Consider the following 12021-nt stretch of genomic DNA (forward strand, 5'->3'; position numbering starts at 1 on the left):
AGAATTCCTATTTCCAATGGAGAAGACACTTCTGGTTCTGTATAAACCCTAATTCTCATCCCTGGTCTGTCCCAATGCCTCCAATTAGTTTATTTTTTTACCAAAAGAGAACAAGGAACCAAAGGTCAAAAACAAAGAGATGGAGTTCCTGTGCTCTCAAATGCGAGATTTAGATATTATATAGTATACAATTATGGACATGCATGAAGAAAACAACACTAGAAAGTGAGCGCGGGGAAGAAATTATTTGTTTTCGCGAGAAAGATAAATGACAACTAGCCAATTCAGAAAACTCCAAACTTCTTAATCTCGAAGGCTTATCATCCGTGATGAACGCCAACTTGTTTTGGCTGTTGAAATCCAATGTGCCCACATGGGATTCCCTTGTATTTTCTTAGTACCCATACAGATCATCACATCTCTGGTCCCCTATAAAACCCTAGCCCTACTTCATCATTTCCATCACCGCACATTCTCCCAAGTCCCAACCCATCTAAGATCTTTTCTTTCCTTTCGGTGTCTTCGAGATGGCTTCGAAGGCTCTAGCAACCACCGCCCTTCTCCTTGCCCTAAACCTCCTCTTCTTCACTTTGGTCAGCTCCACCTCTGTCCCTTGCCCACCCCCACCAAAACCTAAACACCACCACAAAAAGCCACCGGCCAAGGCTGTTTGCCCCAAGGACACCCTCAAGTTGGGTGTGTGTGCTGACTTGTTGAATGATTTGCTTCACGCTGTTGTTGGAACCCCACCAAAGAGCCCTTGCTGCAGCCTCATTGGGGGTCTGGCTGATCTTGAAGCCGCTGTCTGCCTTTGCACCGCCATTAAAGCTAATGTCTTGGGCATTAAACTAAATGTTCCAGTTTCACTTAGCTTGCTCTTGAACTACTGCGGCAAGAAGGTCCCAACTGGCTATCAATGCGCATAGTTCTCCGCTCTAGTTCTCACTACATCTCAAGTTTCCTAAACTATTTCCCTTCTTTTTTTCTGTGTGTTTAGAATTTGGAGTGCTTATGGGTATGTCTCAGGTATTGGTAATGCACGTCCAGTGCATATTTCAATAATGTTTCCCTCGTAATTAAATGTCTTTTTCTATTTGTTTCAAGGGTCGAAGGCTAGCTATTCCCCTTCCTCCGCACCTATATATGTCAATTAATTTCCCTTTCTACAAGGCTGAAACCATGAAATACTCTTTCAGAATAGAAAGAGCTAGAATATTTGTGTACCTAGTGAATTTACATTAGCCTACTTGCTTTTAATGTTGTACAATATTGAAGGATGTTGGGGTGTTTTTCTTTAAGATATTATTAACAATTAACTCATGAACATGCAGATCTATCACTAAATACCTATGACAATAATTCACTGACTAGAGCTAATTAATCACACAATCAACCCCACTACTATCTTAATTATTATTAATTCATGTCCTTTGGCAGTACCGATAATTGATCATTCCTGTGGAATTAATTGATATTCTTTACTGTCCAACTGCAGCATCATATGAAGAATCAAGAAATAATTCTTAAATCAAAGTTTTTCCCGTAATCTCGATAAATTAATGGCCCCGACGTATCTTCCAAAACACATCAGCTAACATGGTTTTCGTTATGCATGTGTACGACCCTCCGGTGATCCACATGCATGCGCTTACGCATGGTGTTCCATTTGTTATCATTCTTTGAGGGCCGGGTCGATGGCCCATCGAGATGGAAGTTCCTACCAAATCTCTTTCTTGTGTTTTCAGAGTTGGCCTCGAGTGACAGGTACCGGACCAACCTTGAGAGTCCGCAATTGCAAGTTGGTCACGGATACATCAACTTGACACGATAGAGGTGGGGTTGGAGAGATTTAGTTTGCCTTAAGAATTAGTGTAACAAAAAAGAATGCTTTGCTTGAACTCGCTGTTCATTTAAATCTTGATTAAGGGAATCGCCTTATGGGAGTGAATAAGTGATCCAATTAAGCAAGTTATTTTAATTTTAAATTTTATTTAGATTTTTAATAATACCAATTAACCTCAATACATTCAAGAATCAATAAGAGATAATCAATCTCATACAAGAACATAAAATATAACTGAAAAACCATCTATAGAGTTTATATGAAATTTTATAGATGTAAAAGATTATGGGTCAAACAAAATTACTTGATCTAGAGAGTCTTATAATGATCAAAACTCACATATTTTTTCATGTCACCTTGTACTCCTTAGTGTATATCTCAACCCCATATTGAGGTTAGCTGATCAATTACCCTTATTTTTATTAAAGAAAATTTTTAAGATTTGAAAGCTTGAAAGATGGAGAAGTATTAGGATTAAATAAAAGGAAATTTTTGCTTCTTAGTGAAGTGATAGTATTTTTAAAAATATGATTATGTTATAAACATGAAAAATAATTAAAATAAAAGAATGATGTATATAAATTTAAAATAAAAATACTAAAATTAAAGCAAAATATGAACATGGGCGATTTTCTCAAACAATTAGCAAAATATCACCAATAAACCCATGATATTTTACACTCCAAAGTGATGACCAATAAGCTTCTTCGATAAAATTGTATGGTTGATTTTTTTTTTCTTTCTTTTGATAAATTGTTGATTTCTTTCTCGATTTTTTCCCAAAATTTCCTTCAATTGAGATTTCCTCCATGTTTTTCTCTTTGGTTCATCCAACCACCCAAAATTTCATAGATATTTCAATGATTTATCCCCACATTTGTTTTTGCATGCAACAACTTTGATTGTAATTAGGCTTAGCTTAGAAAGAATATTAAACAATTTTATTTAATCCTTCCTTTGCATTTTTGTTAGTAATTCCTTTGTTAATAATGATTGGTCTTGCACTATGGTTCATCTTGCCTGCATACACATAATGAAAATGATTAAATTCTTACCTTTGCTTTATTATCTTTAAAATTTGATTTGTTGCCTTTGGAAAAACCTTGGGCTAACGTATTATAGGGGGAGCTGTACTTTCCACGACATTAGAGTCAGATTCAAATGATATAAAGTTATGATGCACGTCTCTTGAACATTTGAACATTTGGGTGAATAGAGAATGATGAAATTAATTATTCAGGAGGAATCTTTTAAAGTTGTACTTCGTACAATAAGATGATATAAAGTTATGACACATGTGTCTTGAACATTTGGGTGAATAGAGAATAGTGAAATTACATAAGAGGAATCTTTTAAAAGATGTAAAGTCATGAAAATCAAACTCTTGTCAATTCTATGTGCTCAAGAAACAATATGGTTAGTTTCAAGTTTGTATCTCTCGCATAAGTTTAGGTATTCTTGATTGTGTTCATTCTAATGTTTGAGGTCCTATCTAAGCTCCTTTTATTTGTGTTGCATATTGTTTTGTTTGTCTTGTTGATGATTATTCAAGAAAATAATGGTTGTATATTTTTGGGATGTTTAAAGAATGGAAAAAAGAAGGTGAAAATGAAACAAGGAGGATAAAATATTTCAAATAAGATAATGGACATGAGTACAAGAGCTGAGGAGTTTAAAGAGTACTACAAAAATTCTAGTATCACCCAGACATTTCATATACGAGGAACTCCGTAGCAAAATGGAATGACTGAACAAACAAATTGCTACTAAGACGTGCTAGACATATAAGATTGAATGCTAGGTTATATAAGAATTTTGGGTGAGGGTGTACACAAGTTGTTATATAGTTAATTAATCTCAATGTGTTACAATTAATTTCAAGATTACAGAAGAAGAATGGTTGGGTAAACCAATAAATTCTTTGTTCCTCAAATATTTGGTTATCTGGCTTATATATATATGCAAAATTAAAAAATAAAACTTGATCCAAAATCGAAAAGGTTCATATTCTTTGGGTTTAAAAAAGGAATTGAAGGTTATAAACTTACAGATCTAGAAATTAATAAAAAAAAAGTGGTGAATAAAATTGTGGTATTTGATGAAAAACATATGTTGAAGAAAAATCAAGAACAAATGAAATTGTTAATGAAAGTATTCAATCTGTAAAAACAAATTATTAAGATGGAATTTGAGAAAGAAAAAAAAAAGTACAATTTAAAACAAAAAAACAATGCTCACATAAAGAACAGACCAATCCAATGATTCTAGCTTATAGCATTGGCAAAGAAAATATGCTCACTTAAAGCCCTACTACGGTATAGTTTTGAAGATATGGTTTCTTTTGCATTATTTACCGGAGGTAAATATCCCTACCCTTTTTAGGATGCAATTGCAAGTGGTGATAGTGACCAATTCTTGGTGTTATACTGCTATGTTATGAAATTATTGCAAAAGAATAATAAGAAAGGACTAATAAAATTGTTTGAAGAAAAAACCAATTGGATGTAAGGGGTCTATAGGAAAAAGAAAGTCATTTCATAAAAGGAAAGAGAAAAGTACAAAGCATGACTGATAGTGAAAGTATTTTTGCATGAAAAAGGAATTGATTACAATGAAATTTTTCTCTAATTACGAAGCACACTTTAATTCAAGTTGTTATTTCTATGGTTTCTATATTGTACATAGAGTTAGAGTAGAGTTGATATGAAAAAAACTTTCCCATATGGTGATTTAGAAAAAGAAATTTATATGTATATACCCAAAGGATTTATGAAACTAGAAAAAAGAGTTGTATATATAGATTGAGAAAGTCCTTACGTAGTTTGAAATAAGCTCTTCGTTGATTATGCAAGTGTTTCGATAGATTCATGATATCTCATAGATATATACAATTTAAGTGTTGTTGTTGCTTTATTTTAGGTCCACTTAATGATGAATCTTTTGTTCTAGTTGTTTGTATGTTGATATATTGATTGCTATAAAAGTAAGTTGACATTTAAAAAATTGAGGTGTATGTTGAGTAAGGAGTTTGATATAAAAGACCTTATGGCTACAAAGAAAATTATTGGCATTAAAGTATAAAGAAACAAAACGGCTCAAAAAACGTGGATGCTTCACAAGATGTGTGTTGACAAATTATTATGAAGATTTAACATAAATGAAGCTAAATATATGAGTAGCATCTTTTGCTGTATATTGTAGATTACGATCTCAAATTTGTCCTAGTATAGGAATGAGTAAGAGTTTATGTCAAAAGTTCTTTACTCTAATGTTATTAGTTGCCTCATGTATGTAATAGTTTGTACTAGGTCTTATATTACATGAGCAATAAGTATAGTTCGTATATACATGATGAATATTCTTTGAAAAGGAACTTTGAAATGGTGTAAATTAGATTCTTAGATACCTTGTAGATAGACAAAAAAGATGCATGTACTAAAATTGTTGTAATATGTGACTTATATTGAAGGAAAAACATATATAGAGAAAAATAGGCAAATCTCGGAGTGGAACGATGACATTTGTTATTCAAGCTTGTATTTTTATTGTTAAAAGCGAACGATAGGTTGTGGTGCTGTGTGTGGAAGGGGGGGGGGGGGGGGGTCCCGTCGTATGGTTTAAGGGTATTTTTGGAATTTCATTATCTGAGGATTAAAATAAATACCCTTTTTATGTAACCCTAATTTGACATATAGTAAAAGTTTTCTTTCCTATTCTCGTGGACGTAGGTAATCCGTCGATCCACGTTAAATCTGTGTGTTTCTTTTGTTTTTCTCTAATTTTTTCTTTGGGAATCGTTGCACGAAGATCAATAAAAGTCATTGGATATATATCGATTCAAATTATGTTGGAAACATTGATTCTAGAGATCTATGATTAGTTATTAATTTATTTTTATTTGTTAACTTATTAATTGGAGGTCTCTATTGTAAGATATATGACAATTACTAAAGTTATAACGGAAATTATTTAGTTAGAAGGCATTATATAGCGCAATTAACTTCAGCAAGGAAGCATATTGTTACATTGTAATAATCAAAGGGTCATTCATTTGGTAAAAAAATATTCAAGTTTTTCATACTAGACAAGGCCTATTGATGTAAAATATCATAATATTATGGATTCCATCACGATAGATATTGCTATTGAAGACCCACATATTGGAGTATACAACTGATGTATATATTGATAGAAGTTATTCCTCTGAATCACCTCAAATATTACTCGGTCGACATTATTCATTTTTCATTTTATTTTCCTATATACAATGGATTACATTTTAACACTTTGGAGAATATATATTTAAGATGTTTACTCATTTTTAAATTGGAGCCAATTTGCAGATTGTTAAAAAGCATCTCAAAATTTCTTTTCAGACCTTTTTTTTTTAATAATATTTTTATAAGCAACTTTCTTATTATTAAAAATAAAATATTTCATGTGAGATTTTGTTATAGAGATAGGTTTATTCTTACATAGAATATTTTTAAAGAATATAAAAAGAGATTTTAAATTAGAGAATTTTTAGGATTGTAATTACACTTTCCGGGTATAAAGACATTGTCGAACCATGTTAATTTTTTTATTTTCATGTGATTACATTTTTGTTTATTTTTGTTCATCATTGACTTGCTTCAGCATGATGCGTTTTAAACACTAAAAACTCACCTAATACAACTTTTAAAAATGTTAATCTATACACAACTTTCAAAGCTTGAACTCCACCCTTTCCCAACAGGCAAAATGGTCTCTTTTCATTTTCTAGTTCCTATTCTCCCAATTATTTGATCATAAATAATGAAGAAAAGAAGTACAAAATAGAAAAAAAATAAAAATAAAAATTCACATGTTACGTTCAGTCGTATACTCAACTCAAATAATTGAGCAAAAAAAAAAGTGTTTCCCTGGAAACCCTAGTCTTACATTTACACCATCTTGGTTCAGACTCCCATCCCTCTCTAACCCGCCAACAGTTTTTGAAAGGGTGGACAAAGTGCTTCGCTGTAATTACAGTGCCCTGCCTCGAAACGATGAAAAAATCATTCTCAATCACAGAAATGCAAAGAAATGAGAGAAACCCAGAAAAAGCAATGGGCTAAAAAGAAATATAAAAGTGAAGTGAAATTATCAAAAGAAAACAAAGAGACGCAGCCATGGGAATCCGTGAGACTGAACTTGTTCTGAAATCGAAGGCTTTCACGGATTGAATTGGGCCAGTCACGGATTGGTTATTGGTTTTCCCGATCCAGCGCAAAACTACAAACTTTTCAATTTAATTTCCAAATTAAAGCCTATATTTCCGAGCTTGGGGTTCTATCCATGTATTGTCCTCCTTCACACTTTCAGTTCAAGGTCACTAGTCACGGGTGACTCATTGAATTCCGCTATAAAATCCTAGGATCAAGTTCATCATTTGCCTCGAAGAAGATTTAGTAATCCTCTGTGAACCCAAAGTTATGGGTTCTAAGGGTACAGCCATGTTCTTCATCTTCATGATTTTCATGTTAATGGCATTGCCGCCAATGCAGGCTTGTGGCTATTGCTCACAGCCACAGCCACCTTACCGCTACCCAAGCCCACCTTACCGCCGCCCAAACCCACCGACAATTCCTCATCCTCATCCTCATCCTCCATCCAAGAAGCACCCACCCGGCCACCACAAAGAGCGACCGATAGTATCGCCGCCTTCAAATAATCCACCAGTAATAACACCTCCGGTAGTAAACCCTCCGGTGACCATTCCGCCACCCTCAAGCACGTACCCACCTTATACTGGTAACCCCCCTTCCGGGGGTGGCGGCGGCGGTGGTGGTGGTGGAGGCGGCGGCGGCGGTGGCGGAGGAGGAGGAGGTGGTGGTCTTCCAGGTCTTAACCCTCCCCCCTCTACTTCACCAACTTGTCCAGTAAATGCGATTAAATTAGGAGCTTGCGTGGATGTGCTTGGAGGTTTGGTGCATATTGGTTTGGGGAATCCAGTGGAGAATGTATGCTGCCCGGTGCTTGGAGGCTTGCTAGAGCTTGAAGCAGCTGTGTGTCTCTGCATTGCCATAAGGCTTAAGCTTCTTAACCTCAACATATTCATTCCTATTGCTCTAGAAGCCCTTATAACTTGTGGGAAGACTCCTCCACCTGGTTTCGTATGTCCTCCTCTCTAGTAAGTCAAGTCAAAAGTGTATTCCATTGTTGAAATAAGTTCTGAGTTTCTACTTTTCACGCTTGGTCTTTGTTTTCTGTTAGGGTTTTGATTATTGATGGTTTTGGTTAGCGTTTGGTGTTTCTGTTGTGTTTAGAATTTGACTTGTGGTGGTGGCATACTCTGATGGCGATGTCCGAGTTTATTCTGAGTTATGTTTGTTGACTTCCAAAGCCTTCTCTTTTCAAATCACACTATATTACATTGAGATCACTGTAAAAATGCTAAGCATGATTCCCCTGGTGCTCTGATCTTCTGAGTTGGTTAACCCCATGAGCACCATTTTGGAATCACTCACTTATTTCTTTTCCCTTCATTCCTTTTTTATTAAATGGTAAAATTCATTAAGAGCCATCAAAGAAACAAAAAAAGACAATCTTAGCCTAATTAATATAATATGCACAACCTCTATCATCAAACTCAACTAGAGCAAAGGCAGCCTGAGAGACATCAAGAACTTGACGTTTTGATCTGAACCATCACAAATTATTTATATATATACACTCTATGTAAGCATATCCCTAAGCTCTGATGATATGAACGTGGTTTCAAGTTATAAGGACATATGAAACCAGAGCTCTAATCCTAAAAGGAGCCTTTCATCTGCCTTAACTTCTATCAAATGGATCATTGCAGTCTACTCAAGTCCAGAGACCCATCAATAGCTTAAACTCAAGAAGCAGAACTAATTAGGGGGCTCTGGTCCTAAAAAGTCTTTAAGGGTCTTATATTATAACCTCCCCTCTCCTGGAATCAAAGGAGGGTTCCAGCTTCACATTTCTTTTTCTTCTTGGAAGAAATTCGTATTAATGCATCGGTTTTCAATTAAGTCTCCGTTTCCAAAAACGAGAAAGTGTTAAAGAGCAAAAGCAAGTATTATTCTTTGGACATGAAATATAATCTGGTAAAAAGCTCTTCAATAAAGCAAGTCTCTTTGTTTTAACATGAAATATAATATAGTAATTAATATTTCCTCTATACAAGTGGTTGAAGTATTGCTTTTAATCTCTAGAGATGGAATAGTAGATTATGCTCGAGATATACATAATTATACAAATAAAATCTGGAAAGGATTTGTCGCACTTTTGGAAAATGTCTTCTCCAATAAAATGAAGGAATTAACCATGCATTTTCCTTATTCCTTGTTATATATTTCTTTCACTTTTTTCACACTAAGAAGGGAAAGACTTGTTAGGCCATCGCATCCGGCTAAATACGAGTTTCTCGTATTACATGACGTAATCGTTATAGAGCATTGAATCATGGCTGGCATCTCTTAAGCTCCACATATATAGTTCATAATAAAGTTGCCATTGTGTGCCCGTCTGTCTTATTGTAAAGAATATCATTAAGGAATTGATGTGGCAACTGCTGAAATCAATAGCGTTCTGGCATTGTATTCGACCATATGTAATTAATCATCGGTGGGAAAGACTTTAAAAAAGGTCATTTAACCATTAAATCTGTCTGTTCCAAAGGTGGTTCATGAAAGAGAAGTGGTGGTTAGGAGGGACTTCATATTTTATCTGGCTGGTTGAAGAGTCAAGCCAAGTATAACAGATTAATCTATCACTCAAATTATTCACTATAAAGTGGGACTTGATCCATACCACCATTTAGCCTGCACTGGAAACTTACCATCATACATGCCATGAAAGACATGTAAGAAAATAAAGAATGTACAAAGTCATGAAATAACAAGAAAATCTTAGCTTAGCTGGTTCCATTACTTTACCATGAAATTTCAAGCTGATTGAGGAGTAACATGATTCAAGTCTAGACAAAGTGTGGAATATCATATCAGTTGAACTATTACCCAAGGAATTGAAAACAAAATTGGATTTGGAATTTTGACCTGATAGAGCCTGAAATATTGATTTTTTAATTTATAAATGTAGATATAACATTTTACCTCTGAAAAAAAAATAAAAATCATTACTCGGATTAAAACCCAAATTAAAGAAAGAATTCATCAAAAGTTTTGGATGTCCAATATGATTGGTTTTCTGACTTTTAATTTGAGAAGTCCAAATTACAACGGGGCAACGAATCTTTCCCTTTTGACACAATGATGAAGTGAAACACTTTCTTCTTTCTTTTTCCCCTCTTTGCCATGTGATGATTCATCATTCTTACCAAATTCTGAGTCACGGGACCAACTGTGTTCGTAATATATAGCTTGCAACTGCTATGAACTTCCACTATATGGGCCCGTTGACGGACCAAAAAGGATTTCGTGTCTTCAGAAGTTAGAACATTACATGTATAACCATCCTCTTGGTTGGCCATTTTTGAAATTAATTCAACACTAGAATGATGAAGCCCAACTATATCATTGTCATATTCCCTGGAAATATGTGGGCTGTTGCAATTCAAGAATCTTTTTAATGCATGGTACAACCGACAAAAAAATAAAATAAAATCTGAGGGCCGGAGTAACTATAAGCATTTGCTAATTTGTACATCCATCAACGATCTAATTAAGCTATATAAAAATGATTAGATTTGATCTTGATTAAATATATTGGATTATAATTTCCTAGTTATTCTATTGCCTTTTAGGAAAATACTTACAATCTTGGTCTATTTTAGGCTTATATCTATATATTCTCCATCCAAGAATAATAATAAACATAGATACATAAATTTTGGTTAGCACTCGTCTTCTATTAATTGCAAAAAAATTCTTTGAAAAGTAAGAAAATTCTAATTAACTAATCAGTGTGAAGCAAATGATGCATTAATTAATTTTCTGCATGCAGTAGTAATCGCCACCACTTACCTTCTGCATGCACACATGTAATGAAATGCCTTATCGATCAAAAGTCATGCATGAATGTGGCATGCATGCATGCATCAATCATAAACTCAAATTTTCACTTTCTTCACTGTAGTTTTAGGGCTGATCTACCTGTACTGCACTGCAGTAAAAGCAACGTCACAATATGATTGACACAATCAACTTTAAGGACAGTAGAATAAACTTTGTGCGGAAAGTATGAAAAGAACTTCGGACATTAGTAAACATAAATAATCTTTTATTTCCCATATATGCGGTTGCATATGTAAGTAGACATTAGGAACTGATCACTTGAGTTTACAGAATGGGAAGTTTATTCGCTATTATTCCAGCACAAAAACACAATTATATTGTTACAAAGGAGACGAGCAGTTACCACTTATACCCATCTTAAACCAGAACTTCATGTGACGCACGCAGAACGAGCAAAAGGACGAAAGAGGAGAAGGAACAGTGATTTGTTTAGGCGCACTGGAAGCCAGATGGGACCTTCTTTGAGCAGACATTGAGAAGCAAGCTAAGAGAAAGAGGGATATTGAGGTTAATGCCCAAAACATTGGCTTTAATGGCAGTGCAAAGGCAAACAGCAGCCTCAAGATCAGCAAGGCCTTGGATGAGAGAGCAGCATGGGGTTTTTGGAGGGTTACCCACAACAACTCCGATCAGCCCGCCAAGCAAATCGGCACATACTCCCAACTTAAGGGTATCTTTAGGGCAAGTGGCCCTAGCCGGACTGGGGCTAGGAGTTGGCCTGGGGTTAGTCTTTGACTTAGGAGGATTAGGGCAAGTGCCACATGCAGAGACAATGGCAAAGAAGAGAAGGTTAACTAAAAGGAAGAAAGCCACTGATGCAGAGCTCTTGGAAGCCATATCCCAAGCCCTAATTTTTTTCTCTTTTCTGCAATAGTAATAGAGTGGTGGCAACTATAGAAGTGCTTGGGATGAAGAGATTGGAGTGAGTGATCACATTTTATAGAGTTCAAGGAGGGGAAATTTTTTCGATTGAGGTACACGCAAAATAAATAAATAATATATATATATATATATATATATATATATATATATATATATATATATATATATATATAAGTAGATCTACGCTGTGGCCATGTGTGCCTTGGGACGTTAGCTGGCACCGAAGACAGATTGTAGGGCTAACTTTTGGCTGCTTCTGTGGTGGGGATT

General features: G+C 34.9%; 3 protein-coding genes across 3 annotated transcripts; 2 read left to right on the top strand and 1 right to left on the bottom strand.

The window, feature by feature from the left end:
• Window positions 1-451: 451 nt before the first annotated feature.
• On the top strand, window positions 452-1276 carry LOC117928025 (14 kDa proline-rich protein DC2.15-like). The gene has a single exon (XM_034847774.1). The coding sequence runs from the start codon at window positions 528-530 to the stop codon at window positions 924-926; it is 399 nt and encodes a 132-aa protein (XP_034703665.1). The 5' UTR covers window positions 452-527; the 3' UTR covers window positions 927-1276.
• A 5879-nt stretch (window positions 1277-7155) lies between these two features.
• Window positions 7156-8244, top strand: LOC117928138 (36.4 kDa proline-rich protein-like). The gene has a single exon (XM_034848009.1). The coding sequence runs from the start codon at window positions 7300-7302 to the stop codon at window positions 7996-7998; it is 699 nt and encodes a 232-aa protein (XP_034703900.1). The 5' UTR covers window positions 7156-7299; the 3' UTR covers window positions 7999-8244.
• Window positions 8245-11053: 2809 nt separating this feature from the next.
• LOC117927947 (14 kDa proline-rich protein DC2.15-like) lies at window positions 11054-11781 on the bottom strand. Its single transcript, XM_034847683.1, has one exon. It carries the CDS (start codon window positions 11704-11706, stop codon window positions 11299-11301), a length of 408 nt encoding a protein of 135 aa, XP_034703574.1. The 5' UTR covers window positions 11707-11781; the 3' UTR covers window positions 11054-11298.
• Window positions 11782-12021: the final 240 nt, after the last annotated feature.

The sequence above is a fragment of the Vitis riparia genome, chromosome 2, assembly GCF_004353265.1.
Source record: "Vitis riparia cultivar Riparia Gloire de Montpellier isolate 1030 chromosome 2, EGFV_Vit.rip_1.0, whole genome shotgun sequence".
In the NCBI taxonomy this organism is placed as follows: domain Eukaryota; kingdom Viridiplantae; phylum Streptophyta; class Magnoliopsida; order Vitales; family Vitaceae; genus Vitis; species Vitis riparia.